General features: G+C 34.5%; 1 protein-coding gene across 1 annotated transcript; it reads left to right on the top strand.

Moving 5' to 3' along the window:
* Positions 1 to 5,753: 5,753 nt before the first annotated feature.
* Positions 5,754 to 25,338, top strand: LOC127857954 (arginine-hydroxylase NDUFAF5, mitochondrial-like). Its single transcript, XM_052394736.1, has 10 exons — positions 5,754 to 6,124; positions 8,855 to 8,895; positions 9,853 to 9,964; positions 11,031 to 11,137; positions 15,364 to 15,403; positions 17,605 to 17,715; positions 19,758 to 19,844; positions 21,439 to 21,499; positions 22,712 to 22,795; positions 25,055 to 25,338. Exons 1-10 carry the CDS (start codon positions 5,915 to 5,917, stop codon positions 25,279 to 25,281), a joined length of 1,080 nt encoding a protein of 359 aa, XP_052250696.1. The 5' UTR covers positions 5,754 to 5,914; the 3' UTR covers positions 25,282 to 25,338.
* The last annotated feature ends 1,073 nt before the right edge of the window (positions 25,339 to 26,411 follow it).

Raw genomic sequence — 26,411 nt, forward strand, 5'->3', positions numbered from 1 at the left:
GACCGGTGTGTACACAATGCTCTACTTGTTTTGTTGATGGTTCCCGGCTTTGAAAGTAGGTCATACTATTTGAGCCCTAAATGGTCGCCTGCACAGCTGTCAAAAACGGTGTGCCTATTCTAAGGTGAATATTTTGAGTTACAACGTATAGAATTTAATGACATCCTTTTTTTCAAATGATTATGCATTTATCTTTCCAATGATGTATGATGATATAGTGGGTCATTGCTTGATCATGGTAAAAATTGATATCGAACTTCAACTATTTTATATGTAATACGGGCAAAAGCTCGCGAAGCGGGCGTTGACCGTTCATACATATGGAAATTTAGACCATAAAATTACATAAGAATACCATATAGGGATGCGTCTCAAAAAAAATTTGCCACGCGACATATATTTTCGCGATGCTATTTATGACCTTGAACAAATCAAAAAAACTTTGACATATGCTAAATCACATGTAAATACATACCTCAGGAAAAATTATATCAATGACATCATAATTGTGTAGCGAATCGCACTTAATATTCTAGCATAATTTGTTTTTCTTCGCAACCGTTCCAGAATTAAGTCATTACTCAATTATCTCCCTTGAATACTCTTCAGTGGGTATAAGCCGAAGACTGGTTCACTACATATAGTGAACAATTTACGTGAACATAACCCGTCTTAGATATATTGCCGAATCTTAGATTTTTGTCGAACTTATTTGCTTTGATCTTTTCAATATCTTATTGTTTTTATTATCCTGACAAATCACAAACGCTTGTTAAAAAATTATTTGTTTTAAACATTATAGTTGGCATGTCTATTCTTCCAGTATTCTCGCGGTATTCCAATAACGACACCCTACTGTTTATTTGTCAGAATTCGTAACGCATTTTCCATTCGCTCTCAGAAAGAAGTTTTACGTGTGATCATGAGCAATATTCTGGTAAGTTGTGGTAGTTATCCATCAGAAACACATTTATTCACAAAATTAAAAGATATTCCGATCTAACTTTTTAGTCTTTTAGCTTTAATTTTTAACGTATTTACACCTCGTCTGCTCGCACTTTACCGATATCCCAAAAGGTTACATATCACTATAATAAGTTTAGGCCTACAACCACAAAATCCGATACCGATTTTCGTACCACAATATTACGTAAAAAATCTTCCAGATTCGAAATCAACAAAAAACAAGACATTTATAAATTGTCTGCATTATTGATCAAATTCTAAGATATTTGTTGGTTTTCCGTTTTTAGAAGCTGTTTTGCCAAGGCAAGAGGCCATTCTATCCAGCAAAACTGACAGTTTTGGTTTACAGAAATCAACAAAGGAGGGATTCCTGAACTATCAAAATTTCCAAGCTGTATACACAGTTATTATCTGTGGTGGTCTTTATTGGTTCTGTTAGTTTACTTGGATGGAACATGTGTGAACTTTTATAGAACTTTGAAAAGTCTATATCTGTCTATCTATAAACAAAAATCAGCTATGGTATAATAAGATCAGATGTGCAAACAATGTCAAAGGGTTGTTAAATTAACAATTTGAGGGCAATTATGCTGAAAAAATATGAAAGTTCCCATGCAAATTTAGTCTATATATCGACAAGTGTATGCCAATAAATGTCAAACTAGTAATACAAAACTTACCACAAGTATGTAAAAGCACTAAGTACCTGTTGTGATCATTTTTAGTAAGATAGTGTAATTCTAAACAGTAGCAAATAACTTGTTTAGTAAATGCATAATGCAATTAATATGATTTCCTTTCTATTGTGTAATTAATAAATTGGTTGATTACTTGTTAATCCATGATAAATGTTTTATGGCTAGTAGAAAACCAGCATTGTTAATTTTGTAAAAGGTAATAAAATAACACCACTTTGTAATTTCATATACGTAAATATTCTTGTACTGTAGGTTGATGACAGTGTTTTAGTATTACTCATTTTGTCACTATTATTTTATGTGCAAATAAATGATGTGAAGTGTTTTGTATCTCCACACAATACCACATAACTTTTTACATATGTACTGTGTTATGTGTTATTTGAATGTTTAAATAAAAATATATGGATGATATAACATGATGCATTCTAATATTTGCATTCAAATTGTAACTATAGAGCTAAGTGTATGCAGTTTAGACTGTGATTTAAGAATTGCTACAAAATGGCTAGTTTTTTAGTGGCGACAAAATTTAAACTATTCAACAATAGTTTGCGAAAGAAAATTAGAAACCTGCAAGATACCTGTATTTATCAAATATTTTAATTGCGAAACAAGTATGTTGTTATGCTGTTACACATAATTATACATTGATATTAAATAAGAAGACAATTAGCGGTGTTAACGTTTCCCAACAGTAGAAATCATTCTTCTGATGAAGTCAGTGGTATACAGACGAAAGCTCCAGGTATGACTTTCAATACGTAGCGTGTGTTATTTGACAGTCTAAGACTTATTGGATTTTTAAAAAATCCTGTCAAATTTGTCAATCAAAATTGATTTGACTCATCACATGATTTTGATTATTTTAAATCAGTAACTGTATGCTAAATGCAACTGCTTTAACAAGCTGTCAAGTTGAATTGAGACATTTGAAGAAACAAACTGTTTCCTGGGTAGGACCAGTTCTTAGTGTCTATACGACGTACCATGACGTCGAAAGTCTACAAGACCTAATAGGTTAAATCGAGAAATGTACTTCGACGTACAATTTTCACCGACCATTGAGTGTTAGCCAATCAGAAGACACCTTACATCTGTTGCTTTTAGAGATATTTGACATTGAACATTATTATTATTTATACCAAATTATGCGACTATCGATCGCTTACTCATACATATTGTGCGTATTTATTAAACATTATTATTATTATAATTTATACCAAATTATGCGACTATCAACCGCTAACTCATAGATATTGTGCGTATTTATTGACCTGGCATGGCGGAATTAACCTCTGACTTATGCAAGTTAAGGTTATCACAAAATACGACCAACGGGGAGGTTATTATACATTATTTATCCCGTTAATGTTTGGTAACTGTTTGGTTACCGTTGGGAATTTCCTACACAGGAATGCGCTGGACAGTCGTGATACTCCGCCCCGCATGATCAATAAATACTCGCAATATGCTGAATAATTTTTATTTTAAAAAGGTAACAGTTTAATCTTCTTAAAATGTGTATATAATCTATTTCAAGGCATTAAATACTTGAAACTTCTATGTGTTTTTTTTTTGCCATTCTGATATTTTTATTCATTTTGTCCTCAATTAAAAGAGATTTTAAACATTTATTATGAATAAATCTGAAGGAAAAGCGGCTCAAGAGACAAATGTTTTGATTGGCTGTTTAGAAAATGTGTACGTCGAAGTACAAACATGTATGTAGAAGTACAAATTGTACTTTGACGTACAAATATATACTTAGAAGTGTATTTTATATTTGTATGTCGACGTACAATTATTGTACTTCGACGTACATTTCTCTTTTTACCTTGTAGGTCTTCTTGACTTTTAACCCATATGGTACGCCATAGTATGTTTTTAGGGTTATCTTAAGAATGCTCCCACTTAACGGATCAATGGGTGAATATTTGATTAGGTTTCATTGTTAATAAAAAAAATAATCAAATACACAATTAGTAAAGCAGTGTCGACAGACCGTTTATCGGTTAGGTACATGTCAGACGGACGTCAACCTAAGCTGGGCACGACCTAATGTGACCCAGATCGCGATTATGAAGGCTTATTTGACGCACGTCAAAAGCTGTGAAGAGAACACCGTTACGGACATAAATACTTGTTTGATAATATTATTATATTTCAACTTAATTTAAATAAAATTTTTGGCGTTGTTTCATTGTATAAAGTGATCATGAGTGGCTATTACATCAATTCCAAATCGTCAGTGACTTTATCAGAACATTAAGCGCGTAGCGGTGTAAATACACATTTCAATTACGTTTTACAGCTTTAAGAATTTCTATAAAATGTTTGGGTACATGTTTATATACTAAATTCTTCTTTCATCGGACACCTTTTTGAAGACTTTATGATGTTAAAACACGTTTGCAGTTTTTGTTGAATCTTAATGTATATAAAAGTCTTCTATTCTATGCGGCGTAACGGTGTTGTCACATTTGTAACGGTGTGGACAGATTATCTTATACTTTCATATTCTTGTTTATTCGCATCGTGTTTTTTACTAGAAAGTATGTCAGATATGTTCCATGTAAAATTCGTGATGTTGTTTGAAAGACAATCGGCGATATGAATACCAACTTTATTCGCATCATATTGTTTGTATAAATTTCTCCACACCGTTACGACGTTGTAAACACCGTTTCTCATTCAGCGTAACGGTGTGGAACGTAACGGTGATGACATTCGGGAATTCTGACAGAACTGATTCCAATTGTATTAATTCTCCATTTTTGTCTGATAAACTCCATGTAAAATTTGCGATGTTGTTTGGAAAACAATCGGCGACATGAAAACGAAGTTTATTCACACCATAATGTGTGTATATATTTGTGCACACCGTTACGATGTTGTCATCACCGTTACTCATTCAGCGTAACGGTGTGGACTGTAACGGTGATGACATTCAGGCATTTGATCATCCACAAACAGCATGCTACTTGTCTCAAAAAACACATTACGCACACATTATTTTGTGGCATCTAAGAATACATAATATTTAAAAAATCATAAAAGAACAGGAAGTGGAAATATCAAAGAAAATGGAAGAACGGTGTTGACACTGAATAAAAGTACGTTCAATATTTTACTTACTTTTTGATGATTTTCACATTGTTCGCGCTCTGTTCATTGCTTAATTATGACGTAAAAGGTTGAAAGAATGTTTACTTTTCGGAAAAAGTTGTATCCCCGTATCATTCCCGTGCTGTAGATGAAAGTTTCTCCGTAACGGTGTCGACTTGAAAAATTACGGACAGAGCCATAACTGACCATTTATAAATAGTCTGCATATAAAGCTACTAAATGTAACTGTTATAAAGTTAAGTTTAAGTATAAAAATAGCTCCATATGGTTGGGTTGTTTTATTTTCGTTTGACATTCTTTTATAAAACAATCAAGAAAATTACCCTTTAAGAATTCAGACAACACACCATTACTAAAATACATGGGGGTTAGTTGCTTCGACAAAGCATAAAACTGCTTTAAGCGTGTGATCTGCTAAGAACTCTTATCCAATACTGTTTATATATTATTTAACATTGTAATTATGAAACTTATCTCTGTTAATGTCTACCATTTAGATAATTGTTGAATATGGACAGTAAATGAAACCTAATCAAATATTCACCCCAATACAGAGACCTCCCAGTCCCAGTGACTAAGCCAGTTAGCAGACACCCCATCCACTATACCACAGCCACCGAACCAGCTCTAAATTCCTGTGGCTAGAAAACAAAAAAAATAAGATGCTAGATCTTTAAGCTAAGAACATGTAACTCGTTTTAAGATTGATTTTCTTTGGATGCGTTACTTAATTATTGCAACAAATATAATATTTTGAACACAATCATGTCCATATATTTATTAAAAATACATGAGTATCAAAAAAACTTAAAAAGCTTTTGCCCGTAAATTAGGTAGCACCTATAATCATATTATAGAAGGAAATTAATTGCGCATGCGTAAACTACATGTGAAAGCAAGGAACGACAACTCTGCGTGGAGATTGGATCAAGAGTGATTGAGGTCCCATTTTTGACCAATGGGATTAAAGGACATTCGCAGTGCGGTACGACAAGATGGCAGCGCCCGTTGCTTGGAAAATATATTTTTCATGTCTGTGATAATTAATTGATTTTGAATAATTGGAAGCAGTTGAAAACATTCGTTTATTGACGTTTCATAGTGTGTATGAACCCATACATATGGCGCTCTGTTTGTGCAGATGCCATGCAATGGCGCGGATGTACTATCCATTTTCTCGGTTGTTTAGAAACTTCAGTTCAAGTTCATGTTTGAAATCAAATCGTGGAGAGGTGATCATGAATGTTTTCGATAGGAAAGCAAAGCGAATGCATCGTGACAGGTCTGCTGTTATGCCAGATTACAAAGTTTACGAATATATTAAGGAAGAGGTAACTCAATAAATCATCCATAACCTGTTTCATCAGAAATTGTCCCCTTGTTGCAACTGTCAGGTATTGACTCTCAGTGTTGCTGGGAGTTGTAGTCCATAGTAATGTACTCAAAGAGGATTTGATAATTTTTGCTTTGGCAACTCTGGGAGTACATATGCGCACCTTCTTGAACACAATCGCAGTTTTGCGCTCAGATTTCGTGCGCATCACTAAACAGACCTCGTTGCTTTCCAATTGAGGAAAGCGATGAATAAACTTCAAAAACACATTAAATTTACCTGAATGGCAACCTTCAAAAGTTGTTCTTTGCATGCAACCTATAAAACATGACGATATTTCAACACACTATTCTTGCTGACCAGGGCTTTTTTTCCTGACTTTGTGAAGCGGCCCTGGCCCCCTTACTTTGTGAAAAAATGAGTCGCGAACTTTTCAAAATTGTGAAAAAATGAGTTGCAATCTTTTCAAAATTGTGACAAATTGAGTCGCGAACTTTTCAAAATTGTGAAAAATTGAGTCGGGAACTTCTTAAAATTGTGAAAAACCGAGTCGTGAAATTATTAAAATTGTGAAAAACGGCCCATTTTGTAAAAATTCACGGCCATGTTAGGTTTGTGAATTGTCCTTTTCAAAATTGTGAAATGTCCTTCCACGGCCACTCATAAAGAAGGAAAAAAAGCCCTGCTGACATTTTCATTTTGAAATTTCAAACAATGTAAATATTCAACGACTGTTCGGCATCGTTATCGACTTGGTTGCAAAAAAAATCACCATAAGCAAAATATTGGTGTACTGAGTCCTAACCGATAGCTACATTTTTTGTTTGTCTGCAACATTACAGCAGTTCCCAATATGGTTGATAGAGGGTGCGAAAGATTAACAAAGTAATTAAAAAGCAATTAATTCTTGCTTTAATGGTACCATTTGCATGAGTTTGTGCTTTAGACAGGTGAACGTTGATAAGTTTTTGCAGTATCAGTGTCTCTTAGCCTTTTCAGTGGGGATCAAAAATTTGCCTCTTTGGACAATAGACGGCACATTGCAACTCTCAGCAACCCTTAGGGTTATAAAGCTGAGAGTTGAATTATTGCAACTACTGGGAGTTGCAACTGGTTAAGGCTTTTTTCATGAAAACTTGCTGCCAGGTAATATGAAACACATTAACTTTTTTCTGGCATAAATTTAGACAAACAGATCATAAATATATCCCTAATGCTCAAATTAGAACAGGTTACATAATATGGTATGCTCGTAGAATATAATATTAGTCCAAGTTTCAAACACATCAACGGTTCACAAAAAATGTTTAAGTTTTTGCAATGGAAAATGCAGAGTATTCGGAATTTTAAAATATGCAAATACATGTATGTACATTGACTGTCTCCGTGGCAAGATAGATCTTGTGTCTTATCAACCAATCGTGCTACATTGACTATCTCTGGAACCTCCTTGAGATACATTAAATCATCCATTCAAAACTTTGGCTTTCAGTTTGATAACCCTTTTGTTAAACCTTTTGTTTTGAGCAATCATCCACACAAAAACAAGCAAATTGATGTAGATGGTAACATTTATTGTGTTTGTTACGTTGTGTTTGATTGATTGAACTCAATTTAATAGAAATCCTTGGAAAAAAATTACATGGAATTTGTTTTTATCATGGAGAACATAGAGCTGTAGGTATGTACTCATAAAGTATCAATGAATTCAAGAAGAACTGTCACATTCCCTCTGATATTTGGTGGTTTTTTGGTATGTTTTTTGTTGGGGAGTGGGGGATGAAGGGGCACATGCTACCTTAGGGATAAAATATTGAAATTGTTAATTAATTCATGATCTTAAGATCTGTTAGCCGACTTCAAACCATATTAGTCCCTTGGGACTCAAATTCTTTTACTTTATTTTCTTTGATTTTAAATAAAGGTAACAATTTAAAAAATTAAGAAACATTATTTTGATACATTTGAAACAACCATGATATCCATATTTATTTATGTTTGGAAGTGTGGATGCAGGTTATTACAGCCAAGATTTAAACATAAAAAAGTCCAATTTATTTTACTGTGTTGGTTTTAAAGTACACCAGTAATTACAATACCCTTGACAAAAACTGTGGTCCGGTCTCACACCTGCATTCAGTTTTAAATGGTATTTGTTTGAGTTTATTTTTTAATTGTGTAAAAAGTATTGTCCTTCCATAAAACAGTTCCCAGCAAGGTTGAACATAGAATTCCCTTTTTTCAAAACAGAAAAAGCATTTTTTTCCAAAATTAGATTAAAAGTCAGTTAAGCGTAAAATACAGTTTCATTATCATTCTCCAAATGAATTCTCTGTTCACAATTATTAACAATACTTTGTTTTAGAAATAGTTATGAAAAAAAGGTTTTAACACATTATTTTATCAAAATTATGATAAAAATTATCCGTCTATCCTTTTATGCATCCTTTTTTACTGAGCAATGTATTAATGCACTGTTCATGCTTTTTTTGTGACTGATTACCAACACTCAAGTTATGGTAGACTTTGCTATTGATTTTTTCCAACTCTTTATGTTGTGCTTAGTAAAAAAAAATATGAAAAGTAATGGTAGCCAGAACACTCATGTCTTCTGTGTACCCATATTGCCTCCAAGACATTTATATCTGTTCAGTGATGAGGTTAACCACCTTATGCCTGTACTTTTTGTATTTCATTATATATATTGACCTTGTACTTAATTTTACAGATTGGATACAGAGTTGCTGACCGGGTGGGAGATATAAAAAGGTAATCTAGTTGTTTGTTTCTCTTTTGTTTAGGAAGTTCATTTTTCAATGGGAGGTTTGTACATGTACATTTGATGTTTAAAAGTATTATCAAAGGATTAAAGAAGATTTCTTTGAATTGTGCAGAAATAGAAACAGATTTAAATTAACCTCATACCACACATAAGATTGTCATACATTGTATATAAAGGTCATTCAATACTGTAAAGTGTTAAACGTTTGTTTAAATGTCATTGAAAACAGTTTGTCATAAATACTTGTTATGATAAAATATATTCAGAAATAAAAAGGTTAGGAATATGAAGGTTGATATGTCCTCAAGAAAATATGTGTTTGCTTATACTATTTATGCTGAACTATTAATCAGAAACACTTGAGTCATTCTTAACCAGGTTTTCCGAAGAAAAAAACTGGTTATTAGATTGGCGAATGCGGGCGGGCTGGCGGGCGGGCGGAACAAGCTTGTCCGGGCCATAACTATGTCGTTCATTGTCAGATTTTAAAATCATTCGGCACATTTGTTCACCATCATTGGACGGTGTGTCGCGCGAAATAATTACGTCGATATCTCCAAGGTCAAGGTCACACTTTGAGTTCAAAGGTCAAAAATGGCCATAAATGAGCTTGTCCTGGCCATAACTATGTCATTCATTGTGAGATTTTAAAATCATTTGGCATATTTGTTCACCATCATGGGACGGTGTGTCGCACGAAAGAATCACGTCAATATCTCCAATGTCAAGGTCGCCACGACTAAAAATAGATTTTTTTTACAAACAAACTTACAAAGGGGGTTAATTTTGTTTGTTCATTTCAAAAGTTCAGTTTGAGTTTTCTCCCTTTATCATATTTTTTTTTTAAATAAAAACCTGGTTTTGTGACAATTTTGTCCCTTGTTACCATATAGCTTAGTTTTATGACATACCAGTTGTAATTAGGTTATGATTATGCTATTCAGGGAGTTTGAAGTGCTGGTGGACTTGGGCTGTGGCCGAGGCTATGTATCCAAACATCTCCTGAAAGACACAGTGAAGACAATATATCAGTGTGAACTGTCTGAGAAAATGTTGGTTAGGATTTTATCTTAGTTGCTTAAAAAAATAAGAAATTTAATCACCCTTTTTATGCTTTCCTGACTTTATTTCTCTCTTTTTTCTCTATCTTTCTCTTATACATTAAGACACATGACAGAGTATGCAATGCATATATAATCTAAATGTCATGTGTTTGCTAAGGTTTAGGACCTAAAAAAGTATTTGTGATATTTCACTTTAGCTTTCATAAAACAAAACACATGTGCAGTTATAATTTCTTGATTTGATTTTTTAATTGAAGCCAGTTTAAATGTGTTGAAAAGTGTTGTTAAAAAACTGTCTTCGTAAATGAATTAATAAATCATTCACCTGTGAATTTTAAAATAATAGCAACACACGTTCTCCACAAAATAGCTACATGTTGCTTATTTTTATTGAGCTCCAATCTCAAAGTTTAAGGTCAAACTTTAAGGCCAAATAATAGCTAGTTTTTTGTAATCACCTTTTGTCATTATTCTTGCAATTTTAAAGTAAATAGTCACAAATGATCACTGTGCATAGCCAGTTTGGTCACACACAAGAACTGTGTCACAAGTTATAGGGTCTCACTTTAAAGTCAATGTTCATATGAAGTAATTATTTTGCTTGCCAATAATAGAATTGTTATTCTTGATAAGTTGAATTTGATAATGCATTACACAAAATTCACCAAGTTTTCTAAAAGGGTTTCTAATGGTTTTAATTTCCAATGGTATACAATATCATAATACAATCACAAATAGTTAGTTATTTGAATATCACATGGATATAAGTAATAATCTTTGTAACAGTATTGTAAATATTGTAGATTGTAACATTGACATCTTATATTGTACTAACTTCCATATTTTAGAGTCAGAGTGAAGTATCTATTGAAGTACCTACATATAGAATTGTATTTTAGAGTCAGAGTGAAGTATCTATTGAAGTACCTACATATACAATTGTATTTTTTAGAGTCAGAGTGAAGTATCTATTGAAGTACCTACATATAGAATTGTATATTTTAGAGTAAGAGTGAAGTATCTATTGAAGTACCTACATATAGAATTGTATATTTTAGAGTCAGAGTGAAGTATCTATTGAAGTACCTACATATAGAATTGTAGCAGATGAGGAATACTTTCCATTCAGAGACAATTCTCTTGACATTGTTGTCAGCAGTCTGAGGTATGTTTTTAGTGCGATGGCCTTCTGCAATTTGCCCCATAGGTAACATAATATTTGATACACGTACAGATGAAAGAAGTCCGTTACTGCAACGAACCACTTTTCCCCGATTCTGCATTCACAAAACAAAATAGCTCCGATCGCATGGTATTAGTATTAATGCCCCACAAAAACACTGTGACGAAGTACACCAGTATTTTCCGTTGCAAACATTGACCAATCAGAAGATGTCAAAACTATCGGTTTGATTTTTTATTAGCTCACCTGATTGCTCAGGTGAGCTGTTGTGACCAGTCTTTGTCCGTCGTCCGTCCGTCTGTCATCTGTCCACATTTGTTCGTAAACACTCTAGAGGCCACATTTACTGTCCAATCTTCATGAAACTTGGTCAGAAGCTTTGTCCCAATGAAATCTCAGTCGAGTTCAAACTGGGTCATGCCAGGTCGAAAACTAGGTCACTAGGTCAAAAAAAAAGAAAAAACTTGTAAACACGGTAGAAGTCACATTTCATGCCCAATCTTCATGTAACTTTGTCAAAATGTTTGTCTTAATGATATGTTGGATGAGTTCAAAAGTGGTTCTGGTCCGTTGAAAAACATGGCCGCCAGTGGGTGGGGCAGTTTTTCCTATTTTTTTATATTTTTTCCAGATCGGTGAAAAAACATGGCCGCCAGTGGGCGGGGCATTTTTCTCTATATGTATATAGTGAAAACATGTGAACACTATAGAAGTCACATTTTTGGCCCAATTTTCATGAAATTTGGTCAGAACATTTGTTTCCTTGATATGAGAGTTGAGTTTGAAAATGGTTCCGGTCAGTTGAATAACATGGCTGCCAGGGGGTGGGGGGCAGTTTTCTCATATTTATATAGTAAAAAAAGCTTGTGAACACTCTAGCAGTCACATTTTTTGCCCAATCATCATGAAACTTGGTGAAAAGATTGGTTTTATATATATCACATAATTAATGCCATAATTATTGCCTTTAGATTGTCCAAATTTTCATTATATTATACAAAATCCTTGTAAACACTCTAGAGGTCACAATTTTGTTTCAGATTTTATGAATCTTGATCACAATATTTATTTTGTAAGCAAAGTTTGATGTTTGGTAAAGGGGGTCAACTCAAAATATAGGGCACCAGGTCAAATCTTACCAAAACAAAATCACTCCATATGCCAGAGTTTTGGTTCAATAATGATGAAACTTGACCAGGTTTTTTGTCTGGACAATATCTAGGTCAAGTGTGACGTTTGGTAAAGATTGAATGAACTTGATTGAAAGATTGATGCTTCAAAGTGCAGTAATGGGCATTGTGTTTAACAAACACAGCTCTTGTATTTCAAGAAATAATCTCCTGTGCTTTAATTATATGTTGGCGAGGGATATTGTTATTTGGTTTTGTCCGTCCCTCCGTCCGTCTTTCGGTTCGTCCGTCACTTTTGTGTCCGGAGCCATATCTTGGAAGTGCTATGGCGGATTTTATTGAAACTTGGTGTGATATATATATGGATAAGAGGATGATGCACTCCAAATGGCATTGTACACCATCTGTTAATAACGGAGTTATGGCCCTTTGTATCTTTAAAAAATGCTTTTTTAGTGTCAAATATAACACTTTTGTGTCCAGAAGCATATTGGCGGGGGATATCAATTCAACGCATTTGCTTGTTTACAATAATTAGAACACAGAATCTTGATTTGAAAAAAACATATTAATAAAATCTGGTATGAAAAGAAACAACTATTGGTAAAAACTTCTGAGATTTTAACATGGCATGACAGTGTTTCAAAACAATTAAAAATTGATATTGCAGTTTAATGAAATATACTTTTCAAATTGTGTACATGTGAGTTAACAACAGAAAATTTATACATGTATTTATATATATGCATATAACATGTTCTATTTAATTATTAGGCTGATTTGGACTTTTGTGTTTTGTAGTTTAAATAAAGAATAACACAATTTATGGGATATAGTTGGAAAACATTTTTAAATTCGTATTTAACAACTGATTATAGATTGATTTATTTCAAAACCCTGATTGGATAATTATTGACAACATGTCTTGTGTCTTCTGCACATGACAATTCTGGTAATCCTAATCAGTATCCCAGTACCGGTAGTTGGTTTAATAATTTTAACCCTTTGCATGCTGGGTAATTTGTCTTCTGCTAAAATGTCGTCTGCAGAATTTCTAAAATTAGCATTTTCTTCATTTTTTTTCAAAGAATACTATCAGAATAGCAAACAGTTTGGATCCTGATGAGACGCCACGTTCTGTGGCGTCTCATCTGGATCCAAACTGTTTGCAAAGGCCTTTAAAATTCAGCTCCAGCGCTTTAAGGGTTAAAGTTGTTATGGCTCTCAACATGGGAAGAATTGGATTTGTCTGTATATTGGTACAAAGAGAAGCTTATGTTTTGAACATCTTTAATTACTGAGTGGATCCTGTTGGAACTTTCACACTCAAAAAGGGATTCTGATCCTTTGTCTGATTTAACTCCTTTTAATTTCTGAGTGATCATGCTCATTCTTTCACATTTGAATGGCCTTTTTGTGTAGATGATTTCACAGAAAGGAATTTGTGCTGCTTTTATTTTTAGCTCATCTATTTTTTGAAAAAAAAGAGCTATTGTCATCACCTTGGCGTCTGCGTCAGCGTCTTGTTTAGGTCCACTTTTCTCAGAAAGTATCAATGCTATTGCATTCAAACTTGGTACACTTACTTACTATCATGAGGGGACTGGGCAGGCAAAGTTAGATAACTCTGGTATGCATTTTGACAAAATTATGTGCCCTTTTTATACTTAGAAATTGAAAATTTGGTTAAGTTTTGTGTTTAGGTCCATTTATTCCTTAAGTATCAAAGCTATTGCTTTCATACTTGCAACACTTACTAACTATCATAAGGGGACTGTGCAGGCAAAGTTATGTAACTCTGACTGGCATTTTGACAGAATTATGTGCCCTTTTTATACTTAGAAAATTGAAAATTTGATTAAGTTTTGTGTTTTGGTCCACTTTACTCCTAAAGTATCATAGATATTGCTTTCATACTTGGAACACTCACAAACTATCATAAGGGGACAGTACAGGACAAGTTGCATAAGTCTGGTTGTCATTTTGACTGAATTATGGCCCTTTTTTGACTTGGTAACTTTGAATAAATGGTTAAATTTTGTGTATCAAGGCTATTGCTTTCAAACTTCAAACACTTTCATGCTATCATGAGGGTACTGTACCAGGCAAGTTGAATTTTACCTTGACCTTTGAATAACCTTGACTATCAAGGTCAAATTATTAAATTTTGCAAAAATTGCCATAACTTCTTTATTTATGATTAGATTTGATTGATACTTTGACATAACAACTCTTACCTGACATACCACAATAGACTCCACCCAAACCATCCCCCAAGATCCCCCACCCCAGAATCCCCCCCCCCCCCTCCCCAAAAAATTTTTTTTTTCATTTTTTTAAAGATCATCTAATAAATGACTACACTATACCCCCCACCGCCCCCCCCCCCATTTTTTTTTTTAAACATGGTTAAAAAACAAAAATATTTTTTAAATTATTTTATGTTTGAAATACCGTCCAACCATCCCACCCAAGAATACCCCCCCCCCTCCCTTTTGGAATATTAAGTAATAAATGACCACACACCCACACTATACACCCCTCTCCACCCCACCCCTCCCTCCTTTGTGATTGAAGTATTGAGATAGGTCCCTTCATCTTTAAAAGAAAAATAGATGAGTGGTCTGCACCCGCAATTATGGCTGTTTATATGTTTTTCCCCAATAGAATATACTGTCCAAAAATTTTGTGATAATAATTACAGGTTGAATCTCGCTAAAACATTCATAGTTGAGTGGCCTTAACGTGTTTATAATTGTAAGGAAAGGAATTTTGGCTGCGACTCATTTTGGCAGAAATTTTGCTCTTAGTTTTTCCAACATAGGTTATATAGTTCCCAAATTGTGTGTGCAGTCTCCACAATTAGCACTTAACTGGGCGCTGGTGGAAACTTAAAAATATTTTAGGGAATGTAAATTCCATGTTGATTGGCGTTGTCACTAATTAATTTTTTTTGCCAAGTGACAAAAATAAAAAAAACAGCAACTTCAGCATAGATGGCATATTTATATTTTGTTTGTATAATTAAATTAACCGTACTCACTGCTTATTTACTGTGTATGGTTTTGTTTCTTACAGTCTTCACTGGGTGAACGATTTACCTGGCTGTTTTAAACAGGTTTGTATCATATCATGTGCAATTTAAAAGTTTACAGCTGTTAATTTCTTTAAAAATGTACTTTGATGTCTTTTTTGTAAGATACCCTTACTAGACTATATACTATTGTAATCTCGTAGATCATAGATGGCATGATTAAACAAATTCTTTTATTTTATTTTTCTGAACCGTTTAAAAAAATACTTGTTACAATTTAACTAATTGACTTTTTTTGCTCTCAAAGAAAAAGGGTATATAGTTTTCGCACTGTCCGTCTGTAAATCTGTCTGTCACACTTTTCGTGTCCGCTCTATAATTCAAATAGTTTTCATCAGATCTTTACCAAACTTAGTCAGAAGTTGTATCTAGACAATATCTAGGTCAAGTTCGAATATGGGTCATGCCCGGTCAAAAACTAGGTCACAGGGTTGAAAAAACAAATCGAAGGGAAGTAATAAGCTTTAAAATGACTTCAATGCTCCAGCTAGGATTTGAAAAGGGCAGGGGGGCTTTTTTGTCAAAAGGGCACTTTCGACGCGCAGTATTTTGTGAAAAGGGCACTTTCGACGCGCAGTATTTTGTGAAAAGGGCATGTTCGAGCGCGCGGGTGTTTCTGGAATGCTTTCTATTGCATGTTAATTTATATGTTATAAATAATTGTATTATTCCCATTATTATTAAACCGTTCAAATATAATGTCTACAATGAGGATTAAACTAATTACAATGTAATAAGAGATTTATGAATTATCATATGTAAAAAAAAAAAAAAAAAAAAAAAATTTTTGAGGGGGGGGGGGGGGGCAGGCAGGGCGGAGGTTCGGGGGAGGGGGGGGGGGCAGGGCGGAGGTTCGGGAGGGCAGGGCGTGGCGCCCTTCAATTTAGGCCTAGCTGGAGCACTGGACTTATTATCTGACCTGCCAAATAATATATTTTTATTAAATAAATCAAAGAGGCACAGTAGGCAGCATTGTGTTTCTGAGAAACAGATCGTGATGAAAGGTCAAGGTCATCCTTCAAGGTCTAAGGTCAAAAATACAAATCCAAGGGAAGTACTAAGCTTTAAAGGGAGATAATTATTCAATATTAAACAAAGCAACTTGATATTTGGCATGCATGTGTATCTCATGGAGCTGCACACTTTGAGTGGTGAATCTACAGTCACGGTAGTGGCTTTTAATTATTTGCTACTAAAAAATTGATAGTGGCTTTTAATAATGTGCTTGTAAAAATAGAGATTTGTTAGAGACAACTATTTTAAGGGAAGTAATTTATATAATTATAAATCTCATATTATATATTTCCTTAACAAGAATTTAAGTTCTTTTCACAGTTACTGTACAGATATTTTACTTTGATGATTTATAACTCAAATGATTGATTTGTCAAAGTTTTTTTTTTTTTTAATGATATAATTATCATTTCTTCGTACATCTGTGAATAGTCGGGTTCATTACATACCTGTGGACTTATGTCCATAGATACATGATGAACTCTGGCTATGATCTCTTTGACAAACCACAGGCCTTGGTTGTCAGTGGTGTCTGACTTGGTCATTTTTTACTCTATACAGACCCCGACCCCTTCCCCCGGTTAGATTGGACAAAATCCAAGGGAAGTAATAAGCTTTAAAGGGAGATGATTTCTTTACCTGCCAAATGATAAATAGAAATTTTATTTCATAGCGGCGCAGTAGAGGGCATTGTGGTTGTAGCGGATCCGTGGTCTAGTGGTAACACACTGGCTTCACAATCCAGAGATCGCTAGTTCGATCCCCCGCTGCACCTTACCTTCTAACTTGTCTTTCGCATGAGACGTTAAACCGAGGTGCTGTGTACTAGGTGCTATACACTGGGCACTAAAAAGACCCAGGGTCACCTCTGGAACGGGGTGTCTCCTGTATCTTGCACTATCCCCCGTAACCAACTAACACGTCTTTCTGGGGGCGATGGCCACTGCGCAAGTTCACTTGTCTACTTACCCTTTTTCTATTGTTGTATCCTGTTTAAAGGGTGATTACAGTTATACACATGTAGATCTTGGTTATTAACATTTATTAAAAAACTAAAATAAATACTTGCGTGTTATGTTTTATTTTAACATCTGCTGTAGATAAACTCTGACTTAAATATCCCAATTATTTAAGCTTTATTTTGTGTTCTACCAGTTAAGGACCGATTTGTGACCTTACATGTTCAACTGTACTATATCTCCCAATTGCAGGTGTTTAATGCACTGAAGCCTGATGGGGTGTTTCTAGGCTGCATGTTTGGAGGGGACACTCTGTTTGAGCTGAGAGTTGCCCTACAGCTGGCTGAACAGGAGAGAGAAGGGGTATGCCTTTTATCAGTGAAAGTTGCCAGTTGGATTCAGATTTTCACTTACACATTATTACATCACAGTCATTCATGCATTTAACAATAACCCTACTGGCCCAGAATCAAAGATTGACATTGGCTGAACAAGTGTGTGCAATCCACGATAGCTTTTGAGAATACTTCACATTAATCTGAATCCAATCAATGCTAAGGCAGCCATATACAAGCTGTACTTTTGTAGGTGCATATATGTAATTATTATACCTCACTTTTATTTACAATGCTAAACTCCCATAGGCCATCGTGACATAGAAATACTGTCAGACCCAACGGGAATAAATTAACTGTCCAAAATATACTGTATCCCGCTGCCATAGCAATCACGTGCCACCAGCGGGAAAAAAATTACAGAAAAAAAAATACTGTATCCCGCTGCCTTAGCAATCACGTGCGGAATGTTAGAAAATTATACTGTCCCATTTGCGCATGCGCAGTACGCAGTTTTGCGTGTCCATTGTATTTGGATAATTAAAATATCGATTGCAGCTGAAACTGTGCTGTAGAATAGATTAATGCCATTATTTAAGCTTTGACAGGAGTCAAAAAGAAAATCAATTTAGATTCTAGTATAAACGACACGCTTACCTCAAAGGCAACTTTAATCGAATGCTAATAACAATAAAGTTACAACGATATACACTTCCAGTGTCTGTTCTTAAGGCGTTATGCATGACAAACACACAATCCAAAATACGTTTTGGATTCGTTCGATGCTTTAAACAAATATTTAAGTGTTAAAAAAACCACCACGTCCATATTGTTGTCCCAAAATGTTTCGTCACCGAAATGACGTCACACAAGTACGTCATAAATTGCGTAATCAAGTGATGAAAATAAAATACGGAAAGCTGGTTCTGTAATAGATATATATTTTTAAAGAAATAATTGACGACTAAGAAAATTGATGGGATAAATTGATTACTAGGTGGGTGCCGAATAAAGCGAAGTTCATTTTACTCTGCCTGTAAATCTGAACCACTCAACATATTAATGGTTGTTCATTGCTGAAATTAAATTCAATTATTAAATATTAAAATTGTTCATGGTTCATATAAATTGTTCATGTTTGAAAATTTTATTCAGTATAATAAAATAAATATTACATGTCTGACAGGGTGACAGTAAATTTGTCAACTTTCGGAAAAATACTGTCAACCTTGGCTTCGCCTCGGTTGACAGTATTTCCTCAAGTTGACAAATTTACTGTCACCCTGTCAGCCATGTAATATTTATATACTATACTGACCTATCTCAATGATCTGAGTGCTATACATACTTTGTAATTAATTTATATAATTATGCCCCCCTTCGAAGAAGAGGGGGTATAATGTTTTGCACATGTTGGTCCGTCCACCAGATGGTTTCCGGATAAAACTCAAGAACGCTGAGGCCTAGGATCATGAAACTTCATAGGTACATTGATCATGACTGGCAGATGACCTCTATTGTTTTTTAAGGTCACTAGGTCAAAGGTCAAGGTCAAAGTGACTTGAAATAGTAAAATGGTTACTGGATGATAACTCAAGAATGCTTACACCTAGGATCATGAAACTTCATAGGAACATTGATCATGACTGGCAGATGACCCTATAAATTTTCAGGTCACTAGGTCAAAGGTCAAGGTCACAGTGACTCGAAACAGTAAAATGGTTTCCTTATGATAACTCAGAATAATTAGGCCTAGGATCATGAAACTTCATAGGTACATTGATCATGACTGGCAGATGACCCCTATTGATTTTCAGGTCACTAGGTCAAAGGTCACAGTGACAAAATCGTATTCACACAATGGCTGCCACTACAACTGACAGCCCATATGGGGGGCATGCATGTTTTACAAACAGCCCTTGTTATAATTAGCAATTGTCAATTCAAAGTCATGATGCATTATGGGTTTTGAAACCTTTTTTTTTACATTTTGTATTTAATGATCATTGCCAATTGTTTTTGCTTATCAGATCCAGTCAATTCTAATGCAAGGGTTTATTTTTATTTCAGGGCATTTCACCGCACATCTCCCCATTTACGAGTGTTCAAGATCTTGGTAACTTGTTGAACCGAGCTGGCTTCACCATGTTAACAATGGTACACTGAAGTGTTATGTCTTTAATGAGATAAGGAAGCACTTAAGAGTTTCTGTATTGTTATCGTGATGCTTGTTATATTGTGTCGTGGGAAAATATCATAATTGAATCAATATAATGTTGTGTTCTTTTATGCCACTTTATATTTTATATAAAAAAAAAATTTTCACATCCTGTGCAAAATGAGAACATTCTATTAGTTTAAGTTTTGTCAGTTAGATAAAACTGATGTACACTTGTTATTGTAAGCATTTTGTGTTCAGCAGGCACATGATAAATCACTACTTATAATTTAAATCATGTCTCTTTTCTGCCAAAAAAGAAAATGCATTCACCATCAATATTGTTAGCTCGACTATTATAATAATGTATATATGAAATATATATATAGTGGAGCTATCCTACTCACCCCGGCATTGGCGTCTACATCTGCGTCAGTGTTAGCGTGCAAATGTTAAAGTTTTCTCGTACTACCCCAAATATTTTCTTTGTCCCTTGACATATTGCTTTCATATTTTGCATACTTATTTACCAACATGATTCCAACCTATAAACAAGAGCAGACAACTCTATCAAGCATTTTTGTCATAATTATGGCCCCTTTTCCACTTAGAATATGCAGCAAATGTTAAAGTTTTCGTACTACCCCCATTTATTTTCATTGTCCCTTGACATATTGCTTTGATATTTTGCATACTTGTTAACCAACATCACCCCAACCTATAAACAAGAGCAGACAACTCTATCAAGCATTTTGTCATAATTATTGCCACTTATATACTAAGAATATGCATATTATTGATAAATCTATGTTTAAGTTTGTGTACTACCCAAAATATTTTATTTTTTTTAAACATCATCTAATAAATTACTACACCCCACATTATACCCCCCTCTCACCCCCACCCCCCCCCCTACCCCCCCTACCCCCCCCCCCCCAAACATTTTTTTTTATACATCATCTAATAAATTACCACACCCCTCATTATACCCCCCTCTCTACCTCCCTACCCCCCTCCCCCTACCCCCCCCCCCCTAAAAAAAATTTTTTTTTCCTTTTTTTTATTTTTGAAAGATCGTCTAATAAATTATTGAATATGAACAATTTTCCCATGATGGCTTATGTTATACTGTCAAGCACTCAAATAGTCGAGGGCGCTGTCCTCTGACAGCTCTTGTTTTTAATGTCTCGCCAAAACAAATAGTTACACTTTGTAGCATACCATATTGCCCTGCCCTAAAAGATATCCTCTATCTATTTTTATATGAATCATTCAAAACTGACATCCTGTACATAACTCGTAATTTCATTTATATCCTCTAGATAAGGACCTTAGACACATTTTTGTTATAAGTTCCCACTTGTTCTTGAAAAACAGGGCTTATGCAGGTGGTCCCAATTAAGCCTGTGCAGTCAGCACATGCTAATTAGATACCAAACTTTTCCCCTAAACTGGATTTTCGTTTGGAAGTGACCACTTTTAAACAAGAAATTCTGGGAAGTGTCATCTCCGATTAGCCTGGGTGGGCATAGGCTCTTATGTTAAAAAATTAAGGCATTTCGCCATATTCCAAGAATTCCCATCTATTTTCAGGATGTGGATGAGATGAAGATTACATATCCATCAATTTATGAACTGATGTATGACTTGAAAGGTAATGTAAGCTTTCAAATGACAATTCAAGTGAAATGTTATTGATGTTTACTTTTTTAGTAACATGTTTACAATAACCTTCTGGTTAAGAAAGAAAATGTCCTTGCATTGCAATGCTTATGGGATAGGTTATTGTACATGCTAGAAGATATTTAATATATTATTTCTACGAAGGTTGTAATTCTGTACTCATTGGACACTGGTTGTTCTGCTTATTTACATCGGGTACAAATACTTTTTTTTTAAAGCTATAGGGTTATGCATTATAATTTGAAATAGAGCGACCTCAACTCTCTTGTCGATATGGGAATATTATTGTGAAACAAGTTCATACAACAGTAAAAAGTTGTTTGTATCTAGTGATTTGTTGCGTTCAGAATAAGGTCTATTCTCACCTTTCTTAGTCAGATATCAACCTGATTGGGTCTCTTTATTGTCCATGTGTATGCGACTTCAATACATGTATAACTGAAATAAAATGTACATCCCTTATTTTATTGCCTGTGCATGTTTTGTTATTAACTAACAGTATTACCCAGTAAATAAATTATTGAAGCAATTTGATGGACCGCAATTTGGAAAAATAGTATTGTGGGTCAATTGTCTTATCACATGTGCTTGTTTTTTATGTCCCCCACCACTATAGTGGGGAACATATTGTTTTTGCCCTGTCTGATGGTTTGTTGGTTTGTTTGTTTGTGTGTTTGTTTGCTCCAACTTAAACATTTTGCCATAACTTTTGATATATTGAAGATAGCAACTTCATATTTAGCATGCATGTGTATCTCATGGAGCTGCACATTTTGAGTGGTAAAAGCAAAGGTCATCATTCAAGGTCAACGGTAAAAAACAAATCCAAGGGAAGTAATAAGTTTTAAAGGAGATAATTATCTGTACCTGCCAAATGTTAAAAAAAAATAATCAATCAAAGCGGCGCAGGAGGGGACATAGTGTTTCTGACAAACATATATCTTGTTTTACCATTGACTTAAATGTTCAGTTAAAAGGCCTTATTGTGTTGAGTGATGTAAGTAACCTTATGCATGTATATCTATAAACCTATAATGATGGAAAATGTATGCTAGAGTGTTGATGGATAAAGAAACAGGAAAGGTAAAACAAAACACAAAGATGTTTGTAATACATGAAAAATGGTGTGCTCCTGTATGTCTTATGTAGCATACCTATGTAATAAAAGTTTGTGACCCTGTAGGCATGGCTGAAAACAACTGTACATGGTCAAGAAAGCCAGCACTTCGAAGGGACACCATAATGGCTGCCGATGCTATTTACAGAGGTGAGCATAATGATGAAATAGGTTGCAGAGATTTCTTATGATTGGGAAGTCTGCTTTTTGATGGCATCATTAACAAGCAAACTGAATTTTACAAATCATTATTGAATGTACTTGATTATCTGATTTTGATCATTTAGCATACTGGTTTTTCTAATTTTTGCTTAAAAAAGAATATGCAAATAAAAATTTCTTTCAAATTGTATTTTCCATATCTCCACTAACAAAGTTTGTGAGCGTATATTGGAGTCGATCTGTCTGTGGGTTTGTTGGTCGATCCTTCCAATAGAATGATACAAGTTTGTGGAGCAAACTACTTCCACAGTTCTCGTGGGATTGATTTGCATATTGGTATATGTCTTCATGGTGAATTTTAGATGCGCAATACTTAATATTTCTATGTGGTGATCCATTTATTCTTTTGTTATTTACCCTTTGGCAATGTATAATATTATAAGTGTTGTGCAATATTTTTCAAGCAATTGAAACTTCCATTTTGTCATCGCCATTAAACACATTGGCGCGAAAAAATATTTTTAGGTGCTATGTGCCATAGACAATGACTATTTTAAAGACGTGTGTGGGTATCAGTCACATTAGTCACAAAACTCACTATTTAAAAAAAGATTTTTTGTTTTGATGCTTTATACATGTATTTTCAAGTAGTTGGTCATATTACTACATGTACCGGTAATTGTTGTAAAGCTCTAAAAGTACTCAATTTCTGAATTGTAACTTTTGGTTGTAAGGATTCATTCTCTTAAATTTTTAGCTCGACTATTATATATGAAATATATATAGTGGAGCTATCCTACTCATGCCGGCGTCTGCGTAAGCGTGCAAATTTTTAAGTTTTCGTACTACCCCAAATATTTTCTTTGTCCTTTGACATATTGCTTTCATATTTTGCATACTTGGGTACCAACATTACCCCAACCTATAAACAAGAGCAGACAACTCTATCAAGCATTTTGTCATAATTATAGCCCCTTTTCCACTTAGAATATGCAGCAAATGTTAAAGTTTTCGCACTACCCCCATTTATTTTCAGTGTCCCTTGACATATTGCTTTGATATTTTGCATACTTGTTAACCAACATCACCCCCAACCTATAAACAAGAGCAGACAACTCTTTCAAGCATTTTGTCATAATTATTGCCCCTTTTATACTTAGAATATGCATATTATTGATAAATCTATGTTAAAGTTTGCGTACTACCCCAAATATTTCCTATATCCTTTGACATATTGCTTTTATATGTTGCAGACTTGTTTACCAACATGACCCCAACCTATAAACAAGAGCAGACCACTGTATCAAGCATTTTGACATAATAATGGCCCCTTTTACACTTAGATAATTGAACATTTTGCTTAAATTGCCATAACTTCTTTATTTATGATCACATTTTATTATTACTTTGACAAAACAACACTTACCTGAATACCACAATGGATTCCACCCAAACAATACCCCACGCCCCTACCAGAATCCCTTCCCCCCAACCTCTACCCCCCCCCAATTTTATTTAGTTAAACATCATCTAATAAATTACCACACCCCACATTATACCCCCCTCTCAACCCCCAACCCCCCTACCCCCCCACCCCCCCCCCACCCCAAAAAATTTTTTTTGTTGTTTTTTAAAACATCATTTAATAAATTACCACACCCCTCATTATACCCCCCTCTCACCCCCCACCCCCCTACCCCCCATTTTTTTTTAAACATCACCTAATAAATTACCACACCCAACATAATACCCCCCTCTCACCCCCCCCCCCCCCCAAAAAAAAAAAATAATTTTAAGATAAGATCGTCTAATAAATTATTGAATATGAACAATTTCCCCATGATGGCTTACGTTATACTGTCAAGCACTCGAATAGTCGAGCGCACTGTCCTCTGACAGCTCTTGTATTAATTTAGTTTTTAAGAAAAACAAACATAATAAGGTTACAAACTTGTTGAGATCTTGTCATAACAAAATGTAAATGCTTTCACTGTAGAATATAAGTGATTATGGTTAAATGCAGTTGTTGATTGTATGTAGTCTTGATTTTTGGGTCATTGTAAAAATCCAGTTGATGATAAACAATAAAAGCCCACGCATTTTTGTAATTTACCCATCGCTTTAATACTCCTATCAAAACATGTAATTTAGAAATATATTAAACTAGTTTACTACGATTATTCATAATTATTTATAAAGAAGATTAAAAAGTGAAAGTGATATATTGTGTCATTGTTCACTTTCCAGACATGTATGGACAAAAGGAAGGCCTGCCAGCCACTTTCCAGGCAATCTACTTCATTGGCTGGAAACCCCATCCGTCGCAACCAAAGCCTGCCCAGCGAGGGTCTGGTCAAATGTCTCTGAAAGACATCGCAAATCTTGCGGATATCACAGAGACATTGACACCTGAAGATGCGAAGAAAATCAGCGATATGTTGTCCAATATGGAAGAGGATCCAAAAAAGACTTGATGCCTATCTATACAATATGTTTAATTAAGTTTATTTGAATAAATTAATCCAATAATATTTAACCTTTTTCTGCAATCTGGTATTTGGATCCTTTCTTACTCCTACAGTATCTGGATACTGAAACAAGTATGAGAATTTCCAAAATTTTGTCACATCCCCTAGTTAAAATAAAGTGTTTCTTGTTTGAAAGAATGGGCATATGTCAGAACCCATTGATACAAACTTTACTGTATTGAAAAATCTGAGGCTTCTAGAAGTGCTAGAGTGCATTCATCTTTTTATGCCCCCTGATCGAATGATCGGGGGTATATTGTTTTTGGCCTGTCTGTCTGTCTGTCTGTCTGTCATCAAAACTTTAACCTAAAACTTTAACCTTGGTTAAAGTTTTGCAATAACTTTTGCAATATTGAAGATAGCAACTTGATACTTGGCATGCATGTGTATCTCATGGAGCTGCACATTTTGAGTGGTGAAAGGTCAAGGTCATCCTTCAAGGTCAAAGGTTAAATATATGGCTTCAAAGCGGCGCAATAGGGGGCATTGTGTTTCGGACAAACACATCTCTTGTTCTTTTTTAGGAGGGGGGTTGGGGACAACCGGTAAGGTGTTTAAAGATCTTTAAGTGGGAATATTTCCAATGATCTCCTTATCACATGACAGATACTCTGTTTCTTTCAGATGCTAGTGGAAACTAATTATATTTAGGCTATTCAAGGAATAAAAAAATCAATTAACCATAAAATTGAACAACATTTTATGTTGATTGGTTGATGTAATGGCAACCCCCTTTTTTGACTGGGGCTGTTGTGTATTTTTATTAGGCATCTTAAATAATGATCAGATACTCAGATTTCATATTTTGAAATTGAGTTCATCTATTAGTTCAGTTTAATATGTTTGTTGGTACAGTAAACCTATAAGTCAAGACATATCGAGGGTGATGATTGTTAAATGTTAATTGGTGCTTTTATATTTTTGTATTGCAAGATTTTTAAGTTTATAAATTTACAGATTAAACTTACTTTGTCAGCACTGCAGTGCTTCTTTATATAGTTGATATTGAATTACTTGTGTGCTGAACATGTAGGTTTTGTATGCTTATTATAATGTAATTTTATTATACCCACATT

Source organism: Dreissena polymorpha, chromosome 14 (genome assembly GCF_020536995.1).
Source record: "Dreissena polymorpha isolate Duluth1 chromosome 14, UMN_Dpol_1.0, whole genome shotgun sequence".
Lineage (NCBI taxonomy): Eukaryota > Metazoa > Mollusca > Bivalvia > Myida > Dreissenidae > Dreissena > Dreissena polymorpha.